This window comes from Accipiter gentilis, chromosome 12 (genome assembly GCF_929443795.1).
Source record: "Accipiter gentilis chromosome 12, bAccGen1.1, whole genome shotgun sequence".
NCBI lineage: Eukaryota > Metazoa > Chordata > Aves > Accipitriformes > Accipitridae > Astur > Astur gentilis.
In genome coordinates this window covers 30,840,902-30,862,258 of record NC_064891.1, presented here as the reverse complement: position 1 = coordinate 30,862,258, position 21,357 = coordinate 30,840,902, and the positions used below count along the sequence as shown (strand labels likewise).

The 21,357-nt window shown below is 41.6% G+C and overlaps 1 protein-coding gene across 8 annotated transcripts in view; it reads right to left on the bottom strand.

Moving 5' to 3' along the window:
• The window catches only part of SLC20A2 (solute carrier family 20 member 2), a 58,863-nt gene that overhangs the window by 20,533 nt on the left and 16,973 nt on the right, over window positions 1–21,357 (bottom strand). For 4 of the 8 annotated variants that reach the window (XR_007507855.1, XM_049815428.1, XM_049815429.1 and 1 more), the window contains exons 2-7: window positions 12,380–12,930; window positions 7,485–7,625; window positions 6,167–6,252; window positions 4,066–4,162; window positions 1,889–2,005; window positions 990–1,193 (exon numbers count right to left, since the gene is read on the bottom strand). Coding sequence is in view for 7 of the 8 variants with exons in the window: in XM_049815428.1 (XP_049671385.1) it covers window positions 990–1,193; window positions 1,889–2,005; window positions 4,066–4,162; window positions 6,167–6,252; window positions 7,485–7,625; window positions 12,380–12,668 (934 nt within the window). In the remaining variant the exon portion in view is untranslated. Of the gene's footprint in view, window positions 1–989; window positions 1,194–1,888; window positions 2,006–4,065; window positions 4,163–6,166; window positions 6,253–7,484; window positions 7,626–12,379; window positions 12,931–16,258; window positions 16,328–16,420; window positions 16,478–18,170; window positions 18,242–18,917; window positions 19,096–21,357 lie in introns of those variants that run through there. The other 4 variants (XM_049815425.1, XM_049815424.1, XM_049815427.1 and 1 more) reach the window with 4 other exon arrangements.

Sequence of the window (21,357 nt, the reverse complement as noted above, 5' to 3'; positions counted from 1 at the left end):
ATATGAGGTCACCTTTCAAAAGTACCTATGTTTAAAAGACATTTACACAAATTTTAAAAGTAATTAAAAAAACAGAAAGCAAAAGAGTTCATGTTCTACAGAAATATTTCCTCAGCTATTCCAACATTTTGTATATCTTATTTCTATGAACAAGATGATAGTTATTCCCACTGTATACATTAACATTAGCGTACGCTGTAGGACACATGTCACAGCTAAGGCAATATTTCTGAAGAAACTATCTTTTTCATTTCCTGACTTCCCAGATTTCCACTGTGCAACAGTCAGAATTGGTTTTAGCTATTTTTAAACTGGAAGCACACACTCAAAGGGCTTCACATGATGACTTATTTGATTTTGTAAGAATCAGTTGAATATATTAGGCATTTATTAACCAAATTACAGGGCTGTGTAGATGTTAGCAAAGTGATATCAAAGTCAGCAGACTGCTAAGTAGGGGGGGTGGGGTGCGATCCCACCACATGGAAGAACAAAAAGAGCTTTATGCATGCAAGCCTACTTATAAATATATGTTCAGAAAACAATGTGTGAGATTCTTCTAGCGGACACGCTCCAAAGGATCATACGTTTGTCAACTAAAGCCCAAATCTTCTCATCTCCTGTGGTAGTATGCTAATTATCTTTATGCTGAATTTAACCTTCATACATCAGCAATTTGTGTTCTCTGTATTTTTCCACTGCTTTAAAGGATAGAGGATACATTAAGGATACAAAGTAAAGCAGAAAAGAAAGTAATTTTTGTTTTCAGCTGTTTCTAAAACTGAAATACAGACATACAAAATGTTTTTAAGTCCTCTCTAGAAAATGTCACTTGTAAATGAGCATCTTTCCCAACAAGTGCTGAAGAGGGATTAGAGCTGGAAATCCCAAACGTTAACTTACCATTTACAACAGAGACCTACTTGCTGTCAAGAAACCCTGTCGAAACAGGGAGAAGATAAACCCTCTGTCTTGTCTTACTTTCTTACCATACGGTACACGTGGATGGTTTCCATTTGCAATAGTATCCGATGCCCCAGCAGCTTCTGTTACTGAGCCAGTAAGGGGAATCGTGCTCTCGTCAGATGCTTTGGCACCAGGAAGCTCTTTAAAGACTGGTGTTTCTTCATCTTGAATTTTATCAAGACTTTCATCTGATATCCTTGACAGTGCAGCATCTTTCTTTAACCGGCCTAAGGAAATAACAGTACTGTAATTTTAAACCCAGCCTATCCGTCTTGCTGCTTATGTTTCCACTGTTTGCATCAACGGCATAGATCAACATGGATACAATAACCTGGCTCCATTTCATACACATTCTTTATTTATTTGTAACACTTATCTTTACTAAATTCATCTGAGAAAATTCTACAACATCTTTGTTTCTTCCTACAAAATTCACCGAACTAGGTTACTGAAGTAAAACGCCAAGTTGCTCATTTATTAATGAACTCTGAAACTTTTCTCTGCATTTTAAACACTGCATTTGTTGAGAGTAGCAAAGCAAACAAGCAAAACACTGTAAAGCCTAAAAGCTGCGATCAGTCCAACTTACTGTAAAGTTAAAGAAGTCACTTAATCATTCTGCCAGATTTTTCCTCTTTAATGTTTCCTTAATAAAATATAAAGCAGATCATATTCCAGGATTTATTTTCCTGTTTCCTCTGGACTCTAGAAGAAGTGAGCACTGCAATGGATTGCCTAACAAGGTTTTGAATTTCTACCACTGCAGGTTTTTAAGAGCAGGTTACACAAATACATGAGGAATAGTTTAAGCACATCCTGCCTGTGGGTGGGGACTGGACTAGGTGACCTTTCAAGCTTCCAGCTCTGAAATGAAATTTTCCATGATTTTATATCACCCACATTTCATCAAGCAACTACTTACTTTCTATTTTTCTCTTCATCCAGGGGCACACAAAAATCCAGACTAAGATGGCAAATACTAAGGATACACCAACTGATATTAGAGCAATGGCCCACATTGGCAGTACCAGTCCCAGTACTGTGAAGACAAAGAAATAAAACCTAAGCAAACTGTAAATTAACATGACTTAGTTATCTCAGGCAGTGGAAGAGCAGTCTGTTGCAGAAAAGCCTGTGCTCACAACATATTCAAAACCAACAAGAATGAGCCAATAATTTTTAACATATATATCAGTTCATGCAGTATTTAAAGGTCCAGTTGACATGCAAACATTTGCAGGTTTAGTCTTCCAACTCTCTGTTACCCCACTGTGACCTTATTTCCAAAGAAGTCAGGGGTAAAACTCTCACATCAGGGCTGCTAAAACAAGTTTGCAGTGATTTTATGCACTAATGCGTGTTAAACCATGTTGCCCGTTAGGGTAAGTATTTACCTGACCTTTGTTCTGGTCAATAAAGCCTGATGCTTACTTGATCTAAGCCATTATTTGCTTATGATAATAGCTTAATGTAGCACTTGAGAGCTGAGGTTTCAGTCCTGCAATGCACAATCACATCAATAACTTGTGTTCCCGTAAGTATCCCCCCAAAAGAGCTCCTTGCGCTTGTTCAATTAAGTGACCAGACCCTTAATGAAGAAAGAGCTTGGACTCTGGTCTTTCAAACCCATATATGCACACCTATCTTGAAACCTATGTGATTAATTCATCCCTGTAAGTAAATGTTGCCAAGACAGAGGGCCTTGGAGAGTAAACATGTATTTCCTTAACATCAAAAACAGAGTCACACCTTCTTATTCACACACTTTAGAAACTGCTAAGCTGAAACAGAAGGCACATTAAGGTTCTTATTTCATTTATTTTGCTTAATGAGTCACTGCAGAGTGCCTGACCTACTTCTGCAGTACAACTAATGAGGAAATGTTGGTTATACAGCTGACTTACTGTGAAACATCTTGGATATGTAGCCAGTTAGACTTAAGAAAAAGGAATAGCTGAGTTATGTTACCCTCAAATTGGGAACTTCTCAAGCTTTTTATTAATTTTTAATAATGCTATGCTATGAAGTAGAGTCTACCAACTGTATTTACCTAGTACATCTGGTGCGTCAGGTTTTAGAGGAAACAAATTTATATTCAAAAAAGGTCACTTTCTAAGCCTGCTTTCCTAATTCAGGGGCATGTTCAGGAGTCTCTCTTCACTTGCCTGTTCGTTCATGGCTCTGGGGCAATAACCTAATCTAAAGATAACTTTTAATGACCACAGTCTTCGATAAAGTAGTCGAGACGACTGAACATCTTTTTTCTGAACTCTTTTGCTGCAAGTGCATGTTTGCGTATACACTGCTTAAGGTAAAGTTAAATATAAACATATAAATGCAAACATATAAACATAAATGTGTGAATCTAAATATACAAACATAAATAAAAGCTCAAGTATAAACACAAATATAAACATAAATGTGTGAATCTAAATATACAAACATAAATAAAAGCTCAAGTATAAACACAAACATATACATGCACATAAAATATACAACTATTCAAAAATACAAATAAAGTCCTGACAATGACATGTATAATTTCCTTCTACTGAGCGGCAATGAAAATACAGCACCCAAGAAAGAAAGTTTCTGCATTCAATGCAGAAACAGGCTCGGGGCTTCTTATCACTGAAGGGAAATAAAGAAGTAAATTTAATTAATAGGCTCCATGCCAGATCTGCCAGAACAGTGACTCTGCTAATTTCAACGGAGCTATAGCGTTAGACTGAGAGCAAACAGCCTACCTGCTCTTACCGCCCGCTTTGAACCTTCCCTCCTTGACGCACGTACCTGAAATACCTTCGAGAGCTCAGATTTACAAAGCTGAAGCTGGCAGCTCAATACTTCCCCTTCCTCTAAAGGGGGACTTTTTTGGTAGCTGCGCTCTTCCCCACTAACCGGAGTGATCGGGAGGGAGTCACAAAAACACACGCGCAAATGCGGGGAGGTGTATGATTTACTGTTGCCCTCGTTAACTCCTAACGTGGGAGATAACCGCGCAGTGTCGACAGCTACCTGACAGCAGACTGGCAGAGCATCGTTATACGCTGCGGGAAGCCTCCTTCCCGTGCCTCCTGCTGCGGATGGCTCACTCACCTGGTGCCCCCGTGTACATGATGGAAAACACGTTAATAGCTATGGTAGCAGCATAAAACACTGGAAGTGCGCGGAGACCGTTGGGCACAGGGTCTTCCTGCATAGGAATCAGGAAAAAAAGGAAACGTTAGCTGGATTTTCCACCAGATTAACGCCAGCATGAACCCGCCATGAGGAAAACACGTGCTCCTGAGTCAGCGCCGAGCAGGTGGAGCTTTTGGGTGGATGGTGAGGAAAGGATGGTGAGCTGCCTGATTACACCCAAGTCCACAACGCTGGTCCTGGCAAGCACCAGCACTCTGGGGAAGCTTGACACCGTTAATGGGAACTAGGGAGGCAGGTTGTACTTTTGGGTTGGCTGCAGACCTGCTGGGTGACCTTGGGGCAGGTTTCTTCCTGCCAGTGTCTTCTTACCTATCTTGTCTCCAAGATGGGTAGTCCCTTTCGGTCAGCCAGACCGAAGGACAGCCGAGCAGGACAGGGCTTTGACATTTTTGGGGCAGGGCTACAAGCATCAGTGCAACGCGTCCATCGCAAAACCTTATTCCTAACCTCCCAGTTTCGACTGAGACAGCCTGGCGCTTTCCGCCAGCTAACAGAAATCTCTGAAATATTAAGCATCCGGCAGTATTAAACAGGTAACATACACAAGGGGAGCGTGCAATGTTTAGCACGCTGCCGTGCCTGCTGCCCGCCGGGGTCTCGCGCCCTGGGCACTCACAAGGAAAAACTCAGCTGACGGCGCAGCGGAAACGCACCGTGCGAGCCGTGGAAAAAGCCTTTGTGAGGAGACCGTTTTGGCCTTTTGAGGGGCTCCGCGTGTTTGCAAAAGAGCCTGGCGAAGCTAAGGGCTGGCTAATGTGGTTTTGTTTATTGCTGCCATGGGCTATAAAAGGGAGCCGAGAGAAGGCTGCGGCTGCCCTGCGCTGTGCCCCGGTCCCAAAGCGTGATTCATCACGGGCTGTATCCGCAGGGCCAGCTGTTCACGGACACCCCCAACAAGGGCATGAGCCCCTACACCAGGCCACAGACTCGCAAGCTAAAAAGCTGCTCTTTTTCTATGCACACACACCACGCAAGTCACTACCTGCTTATGCCAGAAGCTCTACAGATCTTACTACTTTGTGAAGCGCACAGGGCCGTCAGAAGACCATTTCCTCAGCTTGAACTTTTCCTGCCTCTTGAATGCTGAAATGTGTGGCTTTTGTATCAGAGTTCATGTGATTTTGATGACTAATTTCTTAAGTTGTTAGCTTTTGAATGCAATAGAGGAACTTTTCCTCGTTCTTTATGCAACTGGAGTAATTTTAAATTCAAAGCTGAGTCCAAATTTATCATCTGCTTTTATCGCTGACATTTATTTACATCAGAAATAAAGAATGATGAAGCTGAGGTTTCAGGTGGTGTTATTTATAGCAAAAGAATTAATCCCTTCTCTATTTAAGATCCCTGTGTAACTGCTAATATAGTGTCCCTTATTTTTAGCAAGTTGAATGGTGTGAGAGAAATGAAAAGAGCAGATAAAAGTCTTCTGGTTTCCAGTTCATGCTGGGTTGCAGGCAAATCATCTTCTGCACTGGAGATATATGGAGTGATGTTACCTCAAAGCTGCCTCTTTTGACTGAGGTCACTAAAACCCATCGATTCAGGTTTCTTGAGAATCTAGGAAATATGCAGATGCCCATCTTCTAACGTCTGATGTGCTAGAAAGCCAAAGCTTAAAATTTTACAACTATGAAATACCAATTAGAGTATCTTCAAGGGAGGACTGTTCTGTTTAATTAACAGTCAGAACGGCTATCGTGAGGCTAAGTCAACACCAGCAAGTTTGTACTAATACAGAAACAATCCTTTAATAAAACAGAATATACAATATTAATTATCATGTAGCACCTTCTAAGCCTCAAATACTTGTCAAATTACTTTGAGCTTTCAGAACTGCCAAGAGCAAGTACGGTTCCAAGGGCTATAAAAAAATTACTGGTCTCCTGTCTAAAATGCAAGCCACAAACTTTCAACTCTAGACATGCCAGCACTCAAATGGGAGATTAGAACACAGCCTTCATAACGAGCACTCATTATAACAGTGAGATTCCTTTACCTTGTTTAAAATGAAGAATCTAATCAGCACAAAGAGAACTCCAGACATCAAACCAGATAACAGTGGGGAAATAAACCAAGAGGCAACTGTGTCGAAGAAAAGAAAGAATGAAACATGAAACAAACAGTATTCTTGCATAGTAGTTAAGTAAGTAGTTAATGAGCAATAAATTTAAAACAGTTCGTGTACAAGTGGAATGAATGTTCCGTATGTTTACTTACAACTGTGCAACTCGATGCCCACTTACACTCATAAAAGTCAAAGTAATGCTAGGCACTATTAGAAACATCAGCCAGAGCATTTCCCGATAATGCTGCAAGTTTAGCAAGCAAATTAATCAGGAAAGTTTCTTGCAGTCTGACACAGAGCAGACCTGCAATTTCCTAATCACCATGACCACGAATGTTGCAAGCAAGTGGAAAGCAACTACATCTAGCAGGATGCCATGCTGCTTGCAGGGTAAAAGTCTTGATTTCCAAAATGCCACAGAAGCATCAACTGTAATGAATAATGCATGTACGTTTTTTGCAGGCCAGATTTGCAAGTGTCCAGGACTGATTTTACTGAAGTAGGTGGCAAAACTCCCGCTGATTTCAATAAAACTGGATTAGGGCAGTGCTTTGGAAATCTCATCCAGAGTGATTTATCATTTGTGGCATAGTTAACAGATTGATTCTGCTGTCATTGCAAACTCTCCTCTACTTTTCACAGAATTAAAAAAAATACACATTGCTCCAGCTTCTATTAAGCTCAATTGGATTTCCCTGCCTTCAGCATCAAATCCTTTTAATACAGGGTTTAGGCTGTGACTCGGGTTACAAGGCTTCCATAACAATAATAATGAAAACTCCTTCACATCCCTGCTTGGCTATGCTGATCTTGGCAGTGGGAGACTGTGAGTTAAACATGTGCTGTGTGCCCAGCTTTCGCCTCCCTGAAGCTGGTGGGTGGAGAAACATGACTGTGGGCATTCACATGATGGCTACCATTGTTAAGAGCAAGAGACGAGGTGGTATGAGCTGCCACGAAAAGAATTAGAAGAGGAGGAATGTCACCTTGAAGCATGTCTCTGAGGGACACTGTCTCCTCAGCTTACCGCTGGAGAAGTGCAACTTGCGTCTTAGCCCTTTCTCCACTGGAGACACACTGCAGCCCTTAATGAACATGGCATCAGTGCATCTTCTGAATGGCAAGACTGGGGTGGAAAATAATTTAAGGAGGGAGTGCTATCAGCACAAAGCAGATTTCTGGGAATGATTTTTGCAGGCAGCGCACACTATTTCACATACCCTCATGCGTAAAAGGAAACAGCACTTACCAATCTTGACAAGCTGCATCCACTGGACTCCCTGCGTGCCAATTGCCACCAGGGAAAATCCAATTGTAGCACCTACGATGCAATGGGTCCCTGATATAGGGAGTTTCAAGAACGATGCAATCAGCTGCCAAACAGCAGAACCTAGATAAAAAACCAACCGTATGGTATAAACAACAACAGTAACAATGATGTCGCGCAGAAAATTCTTTGCCATGTACCCACATTCTTTTACGAGCACTGCCTACACTCCACATGAACAACAGAGATCTCCTAAAGAGAGTTTTGTTCCTGTTCTATCTCTAAAAGCAGATACTAAGACAGTCTAATAGCAGCTTTGAATGCTGCATCTTACTTATGATTTTTTTATTACTAACAGCTCTTTACGCTGCACAACAGTTCTGCTTTTTTTTTTTTTTTTTTTTTTTTGAAGGCTTTCAGTACTTACAGTCTGTCTTGATTAAACACACAAACTGCTCCTAGTCTGCATCAAGCTTAGAAAACCTCGTTCTTGAGAGCTGGACCTGGAAGCCTCCAAGTGATCAGTGTGAGGAGGCATCCACCGTTTCACTAATGAACTACCCATGCTCCGAAACTCAGATGCTACCACAGAAAGAGTCAAATTGTGGGGCAGGGAGTTTTTATGTCTCTTCTCAGTGACATGCAGCCATCCGGAGTCCTCTATAGCAAAAATCGACTGAGGAGGGAATAAGGACTCTCTCACTGCCTTCATTTGCAGCTCATTGTGGCACTGGAGAAATTCAGAACTGCAGAAAAGGCTTACCTTAGTCATGGAGTAGCCAAAGATACCTTTGGCATAAGGAACTAAGATCCCCGAACTAAAGGGATGGTGGCTAATGGTCTATAAAGTAAATGTGATATCTGGCGTCCCAACAGACATCCCAAGGAAGGATGTTTGTCAAGAGTGCAGACCTGCAGACTGCCCCCCCCCCAAAAAAAACCCACCCAACCCCAAGTGCCAGAGAGTATGTCTTGTATTTGTTTTCAGTCCCAACTTCCAGTAGTTAGATCAGACCACAGTTGGCCACCGACCCTCGAGCACGAAGCTCCGTGCTCTGACTCACTGTCACACTGCAAGGACCCAGGTTCCCTGCTCCTCCTGCAGCGGCGCTAACCTCAGGACACCAAAATAATTTTGGCAGTGACACAAGCTTTCTGTGGATGTCACCTAATATTAGAGAATTCTTAGAAAGATCTCTTCTTCATCTTAAGACTTCATGGCCTTACGACTAAATCTTCATGTGTCAAGAGGCCCCAATGGCAGCAATCAAACTGCCATGAGAGATCCCATATTTTCTGGCTTGTGCCACCTCTCTTAACAGATCTTCAGCAGACAGGTGATAAAGCAAGGTCGCTGAACATATGCTGTTACTCAAAATCTCAGCCTCCATCCTCAATTCCAACAGGGCAGGATGGTTTGAAGGTCTTGAAATGGAGCCATCTGCAAATAGCGATTTGCTGGCATCATACGTGGCTACATTTGGAAGTCAACCAGTTTGTAAAACTGATCTCTCCTGGGGTACTATCCCAAAACAACTGGTACTCCTATTGCTATTGGAAATTCTAGATCAAACAAGGAACACCTGCTCTTTAATTTTTTGGCTTCTCTTCTCCTGTGCTAAAATAAAAATAAATACACTTTGAGACTTCTGACATGAACTTAGAGACCAGCGAGTAGAAGTGAGGTGAAAGAGAAAACAGATGGTAACATCTGTAAAGAGCCAAATAAACAGATAAGCCAGCCTTAGATATGTAATTACAAAATACTCAGCCTAAAAAATAGGGAAAATGCAACCAAGCCACAGCTGCACTGCAAATGTGTAGTGAGGGCTGGGTTTCTCGGGGGCGGTGGGGAATGGAGGGAGTATGGCACTATTTCTTATTTAATCAACTTCACCTTGAAAACAAACAGGAGAGCAAGAGGGAAAGTTGTGGAAGGCTGAGGGATGGTCCGAGAGGGACAATGCATGGTCTAAAGAAGTTTAAGGAAGCACATTAAGGAACAGAAGAAAATAAAAATCAAGCCAGAGCAGGACTTTCCTCTACGGCTGGCAATGCCTTAACTACCTACATCAAAGCCTTAACTCCTCTTTGACATAAAATGCATGCTCCCAATTTTTATCTTTGCCAAACTACCCTAGGAAGCAGAAGGCTCACTAGACCTGTCACGAAGCCCCAAATTCAGACTCTTCATGCCCGCTGACGCCATGGCCGCATAGCCTTTCCTCCTGGTTGCTATCTCCTAAAGAAAGAGGGCTGGCTGCGGACCGCCCTGACCAAGAGTCGCCAGCACCGTCTTTCGGCTCAGGGCGCGTTTCATGCTCCCGTGCTGGGGAAGGCAGCGCATCCCTTCTCCTGAGGCTCCGGTGCCGTGTGCCAGCTGCGAGCCCCCGTCAGGTACCAGGGCACCCGCAAGACTGGGTTAGTACCTTGCTTTGCTAATCCCGGCTGGGGTGTCCTCTCCGTCGGTGGCATCTCCTGGGTCGCACAAGCTGCTGACTTCAGCTCCCACCAGGACCACTAGAACAACACTCGGGCAATTCCTGACAGTAGCCTGGCAATTAGTAAATGCTAGGGAAGTACTACAATTTACTCCCAAGAGCAACAGTCCCTAACTTCCCGACTGCCTAACAAACAACATTTTAATGCCCTCCAAATTATTACAAAATGTTACGTTTTAAAATCTTAATCCTGTTGCTCTCTGCTTCCTTTTCTCTTAGGAGAAAAGGTTGCCCTGAAAATCACCATCTGCTGTTTGCTGCAAGCATCAAAGGATCTTCCACCAACATCTGGGAAGAGGATACAGCGACTTTTGGTCTCTCCCAGACTGTTGACTCATTTAAGCCTCATCGAAATTCAGAAGCTAAGTCCATTCGCAAAAACATGATCATGAGGCATGAGAGAATAGGGTGGGAAATGCAGAGCAAAAACAGAAAGAGGAAAAGAAAACATCCAGGAAGGCTCAAAGAAAACACAGAAAAAAATACCATACATCTAGAGAAAAGCTGGAGATGGACTTCAGGGAAAAAAAAATCGAAATCTGCAGTTTGTAACTTGTGATTAATTCTGAGATTTAAAATGAGGAATTTCTTCTTAATGCCCTTACTGGAGGAAGGGAATGCAACTGGTCATGAAGTTCACACAGGCTTATGTAAATACGCATGCAAATAAGTTGTTTTCTTTGAGCTTCTGGCCAGTTGCCTCCACAGGGGGCATCTGAGACTTAAAACTTTGCCTGGCCAGGATCAGGATGCCAGAAATAGATACAGAAAAGGAAAAGGACCCTTCCTTCAACAAGGTCCGGGAGTATCAAGAATGTGAAGGTCAAAAGATGCAGGTCACTTACATTTCAGACGGTGTACGCTGCTGCCGGGCACACGCCCGTGGGAAATAACGGAGCTATCTCAGGAAGCAGAAGGCTAAATGATGCAAGTGGAGCGGTACTAAGAAGGCACCCTACAGCTTGAGGGAAAGACCAGAAATCTGCAGCTGACCTCGCAAGACATCGGGAAAGAGGAACTGATGGGGGGTGCCCAAAAGCATTTGATGTGGTTGAAGTTGGCAACCTCACAGAGGGACCGTTTGGGGAAGCGGCTGCAGTCCCAGCAGCGATTTCTCGCTAACCAACCCCTCTTCCCCTTGGGCAGGGGAAGGTGGACAACTTTCAGGAGGCTCAGGAGCTGCAAAAGCCCAAGGGAACCACCTCCCCACTCTCAAGCACACAAAGCCACCTCAGACGTCTAAGTCCAGAAACTGGCACACTCACTGCCCATCTTGATCCATTAAAATTACAGCAAACTTTTCCCATTTCCCCAAAGAAATGGGAAAATAACCACACGTAGTAGACCTCTGCACAGATTCACCTATCTCACATGCAGGTCCTGCCTGAAAACTGTGGGAAGATTCGAGGGGGGTAGGTGGAATTAATATTTAGGTTAGGTTTACTGAGGTTTAAGGAAGAAAATCTTTGAGCGGAGCATCTCTCTCAAACAGAGGACACAGCGATGTTTGTATAAATCACGTTGCCCTGTCACGGGATGCCACGGACCTGTCAGACTGAAGTGGTGGTGGGATGCGCAGGCTGGCCCCTCGCCTGGGCTGCCTCTCCCACAGTGAAAGGGTTTCCTTCCTGCTGCCTCCTGCCCTTTAAAAGCAGGTTTGGTATTGATTCTTGAGGGAGCTCTCCAAAAGCTCACAAAGCCTCTTGCATATAAACAAAGAGTAAATACTGTGGCTTAATGTTACTTACCTCAGAATATGCTATTTGTTCTAACAGAGATTAATTTAACTGCAAACAAAAGCAGAGCAGATTCTAAGGTACGCTGAACTGCTGTTGGTTTGAGTCAGAAAAATTGAAAAGACCTGAAATGTGTGACCATCTATCTTCACCGCTCCATGTGCAAGGGTGAAGTGTACAATTCATTGCAATCGCTCAGCTAGACAATCAGTTTAAGAAATGTGTTTGGATTTTCTGTAATTTTTTAAAATTATTTAGGTAATTCCCTCTCATATGTATTCACTGCAAACTGCTATTTCTGTAGGATCTTCTATATAGTCACAAATGCTATGCTTACATATTTTCCATTTACCATCATAAAAATCTCCAAAATAATTTTTACAGTACACTAGGAATTCATATATATGATCCACTATGCTAAAAAAATTTTTCTTCTATTAGTTAAATGGCTGAACCACTGAAAAATGTAAATGATTAGAAGCATTTAAAAAAACATAGGAGACTAAAAAAGGAATACAGGCCCCTGCATTCACACAAAATCAGACGTGCAAGTCCAGAAGACGGGAAGACTTAATTAACAATATTCACAACAAACAGGATGGCAAATACATGTTACTTGGAATAGAAAAGTATTACTTACCAACCATCGCACTCACTTCTCCTGCCATCAGCAGTGGGACAGTGCTGTTGTACAGGTTAACGTCAATGATACCTTTCCGAATTGTTTCTCCTACTTTTGCTCCCAGTAATACTGAGCCAGTGGTTTCAAAAACTGAAGCCAAAATGCAAGCCTGGCGTAAAGTAACAACACCAGAGCCCACAGCCGTTCCGAAAGAATTGGCAACATCGTTTGCACCAACTGAAAAGGCTAAAATAAAAGCAATGATAAAACCCACAATGACCATCCACAGGTACTCATCCATTGCCATCTTTCCTCAAACCGTAGATTAGCTTCCCCTTTGCAAATAGTTAATAGTCAAGGCTGGAGGGCACCGCAACGGATTTGGAAAGCAGATTTCTTGTAAACAATGAGTTCTCTCTGGAAAGTGCTGGGTAGTGTTAGAATGTGAAGAAACTGCTAACTGCTGATTTTCAAACTACTATAAATACTGTTCATTTGGCTGCCTTCGGTCAGCAGTGAAACACATTCCATATTTTGCTCCCAAACTGGTACAACTGCGATGTTCTGTCCTGCAACAGAAAAAAAAAAAAAAAAAAAAAGAAAATAAAAGAAAATTAAAAAAAAAAAAAAAAAAAAAAAAGGAATACTCAGTGGAGCCTGTAACAATGTGTGTTTTCACAAGTAAACAGATGATTTAAACCCACTAATGGGGTCCTACCTCGGCATGTGACTGTTCTAATCATAAAGCAATTCAGAAAAGGTTAAAATTAGGTCACCTCTAAAGCAATACGTTTCTTGCAGTATCACTGACGGAGAAAATCTTTTGAGCAATTTAAAAGGATTTAGAAAGGTTGGGGGTTTTGCTTGTGTTGAATTCACCAAGCAGTGCAATAACCCCTCTTTCTACAAGGAGGGCTCTTCCTGGCTTTTTGCACCCAGTGAATATAAGACATGCAGAATATCTAGACCATACCACACAGCCTGAATTCCCAGCTGATGTACATCACCTAGCTCCACCGACCTCAGCAGAGCTCTCACCATTTTATCAGCTGCAGCCAGGGATGCACTCCTTTGAAAAATGATTTTATCTATATGTCTGTCTCAGAAACACCACTGAAAATACTCTTGAAGAGCATTAATATTCATCTATTACTGTTATCAAGTCCCATGCAGCAGGAATACAATTTTCTTACAGCTTCTGAGCCACTGAAACAGCACAAGAATTGCAATATTCCCATATATCCCTTCAGATCTAGAGGACTATAAAAACCAGTTTAACTTGAAAGTTGAGCGCTCTGCTCTTTCCTATCGATCATTACCAATTACTAACAATTATTATATTCAAACCATTGTTAGAGATATCTTTTAGTAGTTCTTCTGATAGTTTCGGTTTTGTGATCGCCTTTTGAATTACATCTTAATTAGTCCTTAATTAGGCTAATCTGAAAAAAGAGTGAGCTCTTTCAAACCAAAAAATGGGCAGAAAGAAAGGGACTTTAAAAAATAAAACCTTCACCATCCAAAAGACTGCTAAGCGGAGCGATAAGGCCCACACCAATGTCATTCATGATGGTCAAAAGCTAGAAGCAAATTTGCCCAAACCACCTGCCTCTTCTGAGGGCTGCTCCTCTTCCGCTAGCAGCTGCCACGAAGACATCCCATACCACCCTCTGCTCTCCTATCCATGCTGTTTGGCTCCAGAAAAGTGCCATTTTGGAGGTGGCAAGGGGTTAAATGAACATTTTGCAGCAAATATCCATCACCCAATTCCATACATTTTAAAAAGCATTTCAAGAGATCAGGGGATATCAGACAAAAATCCCCAAGCCCACCTCCTGCTCTCTCTCAGTTTCCCCACAGTCGCTTCAGTCTCACACAACATACCCACATCCACAGTTTCAAGGCCATGCTTAATTTCTTTTGATGACCCTAATGCAATGTAGGTCCTGCAGTAGCAATGAGGAAGGGTCTCTGAAACCTCTGAAATAATGGCAAGGTTAAAAATTAAAAGAGATTTTGCATATTCCTGAAATGCTGGATCCTTGAGAACAACCAACAGGAAAATGTCACATCTATATGTAAGTGTTTCCAAGAAAACCCTTAAGTTGATGTCAAGGATTGATGCTTTCTCTAAATATACACACTCAGCAGAAAAGATATCCCTCTTTCTTTCTCCAGGCTCCAAACTGGCTGAACAACTGTTGCTCCAGTGTTTTCCAGACATGGAGCAGACATCAATCCTTGAATGCCTTACACTCTAAAATAACATCTCGGAAGGTCTTAACAGCTAAAAACATTTGTATAAGGATTTTTATACAATGAGATAACATGAGAAAATGAAGCACCAATACATTTATGTTTGAAGACTTGTTGCCTTTTTATAATTCATGAGCACTCAGCCCATTGAGTGGAAAAGGACTTGACAAGGACAGAAAAGGCTAACAATATTTGGAAGAAACAATTAGAGTTAGCACTTGTTTGCCTGTGAAGGAAGACAAAACTCCATTAAATTCATTTGTTTAAAAATTTCTATTATGTATATCAGATTTTTGCTAGGAGATGAAGTTCTGGACTAGGGTCCTTCCTTTATCCTGGAGATTAATGATTAAATTCTTCATCCTGCATGGATTTACACAGTACCTTTGCCAAGTTAGCCTCGGTGCCCCAGTTTCCTCTGCTGAAAATGGGCAAAGCTGACTGAGATCCATGCATGCATCCACATACCCTGTGATTATGAGAGACCCATTTCCTTCAGACCCATAAGATGAAAGCACACCCTTATTCCCAACAGAGATCTGTCTTTTCTCCACTTATCAACCAACCTACCAATTTACTGCGGTAACCCAATTTCTGGGATAAGGAAGAACAGGGGGATTGTGACATTCCCCCACCACAATGGAGTTCGTGGGACAACGTTTGCCAAATCAGGGTCCTCCAGCCACAGCGAGTTCCTGCAGCTTCCAAAATAAACCACTAAGTCACAAGGTTGCCTTTATTAGCCTCCCTGGGAGGGGGGAGAACTCCAGATTGTCCCAAAGAAATTAAGACTTCAAGTGTGTGTATGTGCGCTCCTGAGACTCCCTGTGAAAGCCAAAGAGTCTCCCAAAGTCTGTCAGCAGGGCTCTTGGCAAACAGCTCAGAGAGACAGCTACATAAACTCCCTCCCTGTGAAATGGGATATATGGCCACAGGAGAAAAGGATGTCTTAAGTAAGAAGTCACCCCTCCTGTCATTTTATGCAGGGCGACAGTTCAAAATAGAGCTTCCTCCAGAACTTGGGAGGCTCGACTCGACACCCACTGCATATGCACCATTGACAGAGCACAGCAACAGTCGAGCCTTGTCTTTACCAAGATGAAAATCAAAAGGAAAAAAGGAAAGGGAATAAACACGCTTCAAAAATTAACATGAAGGCAGCATTTGAATGGCTAGGTGTTACTAATTTCAACCTTAAATAACCGTAAGAGATGTTAAATGTTTAAAGAAAGAAAGCAGAAAGAAAAAAAAAGGGTACATCTCTGCTGAGAAAGTTTTCAGAAATGCAAAATATCCTGCAAAGTAGGCCAGTGACTAAATACAGACTAAATCTTGTAGCGTGCTTCTTTCTAGAGCCCAAAATACATCTGGCATGCTCAGACACGCTGAGCTATGCCCCTCATCACCTAATCTAACCCAAGAGCCTGTGGTATTTCATGTTGTTACTGGGACAAAAAAGAAACTGGAAAAAACACCATACAGTAGGGAATGGCAGATCTTCCGCTCTCTGCGTGGCAGCTGGAAGTCACTAGCCTGCTTCTCTCCTGCGCTTACTTGTATCTCTTCAAACATGCCTCTATGCATGCCAAATGCAATTCAACCTGACCCGCTAGATGCTAGGAAATCCTTGCATTTATTTACCTGCGGGACTGATACTGCCTCTCCACCAAGGCCTCCGCAGTCGGGTGTGCTACGCTCCTGCAGCAGACACTGCGTGGAAAAATTCATTTTTCTGTTTACACTGTGGATAACCCTTCCTGAACCAGCCCAGCCTGCACTGCGGTGGCCGTGCTGCAAACTCACCCTTGGGCATTAGCAGGGCAGAGGGACTGTGTTAGTTAGCACCGGGGAGCTGCAGGATCTGAAGCTGGAGCGTGCATCTCTGATGGCTGTTAGAGCAAAGGGAGATGTGTAGAGATTAAATTTCAAGTTGTAAGAAGCTAGTTCTGCATTAAGGCAAGATTTTTAGCTAATACAGTTTTCTTATGATCCATAATTAGAGTATCATACTTAGGAGGTCTGAGTTGAAGCTTTTCATTGTTTAAGTGGTCTTAGAAACTTACAGAACCCGTACCTCAGTAAGAAAAATCGGAGTTTTGGAAATGCTAAGCACGTCCTGCTGCCTCGCTGGCAGATGATCCAGACACCCCCCTCAGACTTTATTTTGTTGCTAGCTAAACATCTTGTTATAACTCCATCAACACGAAGTGCTATTTCTTCCCTAAGGCAGAGATGAAAACAAAACCTAGGTAAGGAAGCACCTTGATTCACGCAGAATGGCAAGTGAATCCTCAAGAAAAAGTCAGGATCTCCTGGTAACCATGAGATCATTTTAGGACATGTTTATATATGGACATTTACAAAAACAGCTCTTCTGGAAACTCTTCACAGTTCACTTCTTAGCCTAGACAAGTTTTTAGGGAAAATAATGATAAGAAATATGAAAAACAAAGTTGTCCGTTGTTTGTTTTTTTTTTGCCAAACAAATCGCTGCTAAAGAGAATGCAGAAAGATCTAACAACGGGGACGAACGGTTAAATAAAAGCTCAGGACGAAGTTCAAAGTCTAGGGAAGCAATCAGAGTGCATTACCCACCTGCAGTCCAACTGCGTGACATAAAGGAAACAAGCAGAGACCCCATAAATGTCCTTTAGTCTTCTCTTCACAGAAAATTAGGCAAGAACCTACTGCACTCGTGAAACATTGAAAGGTATATAAATCATCCCCTATGCAGCTTATACCACATATAAATCATGCTGTATGCAGCTCTTCTGCTCTCAGAAGTTGCCCCATGCCAGCAGTTGAAAACTTTCTCCTACTCCGGATGGGACAGAGATTCTGTGAGGTCCTGCTTTTAACTGTTTTGTTGTTGCCCAAGTATGAGCAAAAATCAAAAGACAGCAGCTAGTGTAGCATTTCGCAAGACAACTCTTACAACTACTCCATTTTGCATTATAACAAGACAGACAGAGGACAATTTCTTTTCCCCTGCAGAGTTGAAAACAGCAGCCGTTTCATGATAGACAGTGGCATTGAATTTATACTGACAGGCAGGTTCACTTCTAGTTACCAGTGGCTGACAAGTCTGTCTAAAATGCTTACCAGACAGCAGCTTCTAGGAGGTTATTCCATACCTCTCTAATTTCTCTGTGTTGCTCTTTACATAAAACTGATCTGTCAGGCTTCCCACCCATGTATATAAACTCATACCAGGTCTGGCATTCCAGTCTACTGGTACTAAACACAGCACTGCAGAGAAACCAAGCCTGATTTATGACCAAAGCTACTAACATCATTCACACCAATAGTCCCTTATCGTTTCCAGTTGGTTCTCAGGCCACACGGCTCGCAAATTATCTACTTTAAATTACTAATACTACACTTATGATATGAAAGGTGGTATTAATTCAAGTGGTTCAAGGCTAACATCCCTATATGGCTCTACATTACATGCACAGGACTTGTCACAAGGCCAAGCATGATGCAAGTTTAATGCTTCAGTACACAAAAAGCACCCTTGACTTAAAAAAAAAAAATGAAAAAAATCAATTACCGCATCTGCAGAAGCAGTTTTTGTGTCAATCAGTTCCTGTTTTAACATGTTCACAATGTGCTTAAGCATACTTCACGCTACTACTCGATATGGAAACAAGACAAAAGTTGATAGCTTTCCAAGGACTCCCACCCAGTTTAACATCGCAGAGAGGGACTGCTGTCACCGCCAGCTCCCAAAACTTCCAGACGATGCTTCATTTTCTTAGTCCCTATCAAACTCTGTGCCCAGCACTGAAAGGTCAAAAATGCATATAAAATATTTAGCATGAAATTCTGTTGGTGAAAACATTCTCTGAAAACACAGACAGCAGTCACATTTAAACAGCAATTCTACAAACAAGTTAGATAGGTAAAGTATCAACAAGTGCTTGTTGTGCATTTGCTGATAAATATCTTTTCCTCTAACTAAAGGACAATTTGATCCTTCAGAGCCTGAACAAAGTCTTTCTAACAAGCAAGTGGTTTTTATGATTCGACACTACAGATTTTTAAGATCCATTCAGAGAAAACAAGTTCTCATGGTTATGGAAAACACGTTTGATAAAAGAAAGCCATGCAGAGAAATCTTTAAAACTCACCCAGTGTTTAAAAGTTGTTTCAAAAGAAAAAGGAGCTAAGTTCTTCCAGCAGCTCACCCTCCTGATTGTAAACACAGGCTGAGGTCTAAAATAGACATCCTATCATTCAGCACAGTCACATCTGAACATGCAAACTTCCAGAGGAGAGAAAGAGGGCTATAACTTACACCAGGCAGTCCGGGGATAAAATTCACTCCGGCACAGGAGAACACACAAGACAACACCGAGAAGCATCAATGCGAGTCCACAGCCTTATTCAGTAGGTGAAAATCTGCCTCCTCTTAAGCAAAGAATTCTGCTGGGGGTGGGCACTGATAAAACACAACACTGCGTCACAACTGCACTAGTGAGACAAACCAATCCAATGAAGCTGATGTTAAAAGCAACAAAACATTCCTCTTCCCACCCCCCCCCCCCCCCCCCCAAGCATAGGCACAGATGAGCAAGGAAATCTCTTTTTCGACCGCCAGCTGAGCATTTTGGTGCGATCAGGTAATCTCTGCGGAGCCCCAGGTCTTCTATTTGGAAGCACACTTAAACACGCTGAATTCAAGTGCATGTGATGGTAGGGTACATACATCCAATTCGGGAAAGATGTTGCATGCTTGCTACTTTATCCATGTCAGTAGAGGTCTCACAGGCTATGCAAACTGCAGAAAGTTAAAGATTTAAAGATGTGCACAAGTTTTGACTGGATTGATGCCTAAGCAAGCAACTTTGCTTTCAACAGTTCAACCTAAATTACCCAATCCAAATTCCTTCAACCACTTTCCTTTAAGTGGGAAACATTTTTGCATGTATGTCAAGGCAAAAATAATGTTTGCCCAAAAGCACCCGGCTTAGCTTTATATAAAATATTCGCTTTAATACTATGTAATGCAATTAAGCCATTTTATTCAGCAAAAAGGAACGTAAATCAAAACTGCATTGTCACAGTTTAAAAATCTGGCAGATGCAAATTTATTTGGACACGTTTCTGGTTTATAAATAAATGATGTTTTAAATTTAACTGTTAGGTTTTACTCCATTCTGAGTTGCTCAAATGCATGGCATCATATTCCAACATAATAAACTTAATTATTTAAATCAGTAAACTTTCTGCAACCTGAACATTTGAGAAAAACCAAATCATTGATTTAGGCTTGTAAACACAGACTTGGAAACATAATTCTTACCGCATCTGGTTTTTTCAAGTTTGAATGAAGGGTATTTCTTAACAAGGAGGCAAAAGTTTTCTAAATTGCTTAAATTCAGCTGCAGGTGATATTCAGGGATAATTTTGTAAATCTGAAATGTGGTTTACATTTCTTAAGAAAACTCACATGGATTAGTAAGCCTACATCATCTTCTAAAAAGAATTTAGAGCAAAACTCCAGCTAGAAATCTGCAATGCAGAAATGACATTAAAAATACCCAATAAGAAAATAATTGTGTCGGGCCACAATTCTTTGTAAGAAATGCTGACTCTTTATTTAACATCGATACCCAACTTGCAATACAGCTGCTAACTTTGTGAAAAGCTACATCTCTTAAGCCTGGTTGCAATGTCTTTCCTTTTACTTAGGTAATAGCTGACAAACAGGCTTCCTAGGTTTAGAAAAGTGAGAGAGGTTGGTATTTTCACAACGGTTTTCCCTTACGTACAAGAGCAACATATTGTAACAGGAAGAATAGTAATCTTTTCCTGCAGATCTAAACATACCTTAATACTTTTTTTTTTTTTTTTTTTTTTTTTTACAAGTAGCGTCAATCAATTCAAGTGAGAGCGATCATAATTGTAAACATGAAGTCAGCCTGTATTTATAGGTCTGGATTCCAAGGTTTTAAGGAAGTGAATAAACAAACACAGAAACTTTCTTGGAGCACTTATTTAACTTTATAAAGTAAAAAAAAAAAGAACGTAAAATATTATTTCATGTTCTCTTTATAGCTGACAAGTTGTTGATGTCTGCCTTGGAAAAGCTCAAACCCAAACGGTCCGAGTAAGCGCTAAGCCCACCCTAGTTCTCCTTGAAGGACCATTCACCCTGCCTAGAGTAAGAACCACCATCGTGCAGATACAGGTAAAAAGGACACGTTATTTGGGAGGTATCTACATCAATTTCAAAAGCCAGAAGTTGCCAGCCTGACCTGTGGGAATCATCCCGGACCCAGGAGAAAAACAAACTGGAACCATTCGAGTGCCACTTCCCACGAGCCAGCCTGACCACAACGGTGGTTTCTCGTTGACCTAAGCTTCAGAGCTTGGTCTACACACAAAGCAAAGGATATAATAAACAGCACAGAGAAAAGGAAATTTCTTCAAAGTTTGTGTTCTGCTAAATCAGCACTGTGGACCTCAGGCATGGGAAAATTCAAGCCAAGATAGGTTGACCATTAAAAAGAGTTACAATTTGGGATACCACTAAAGAAGCAGGCAAAGGAAAATTTATACGACCACAAAATAAATGATGAGGATCGGCTTTTGGCAATGGCAGCACCAGTTTGGTTCCCATCAAATCAAATACTTGGTAGAAATTATAAATACTACATATTACAATCTTGATCAGATACTGTAATTTTTTTTTAATTGTAACTTATTCTCGTAAATCCACAACTGAGAGATCC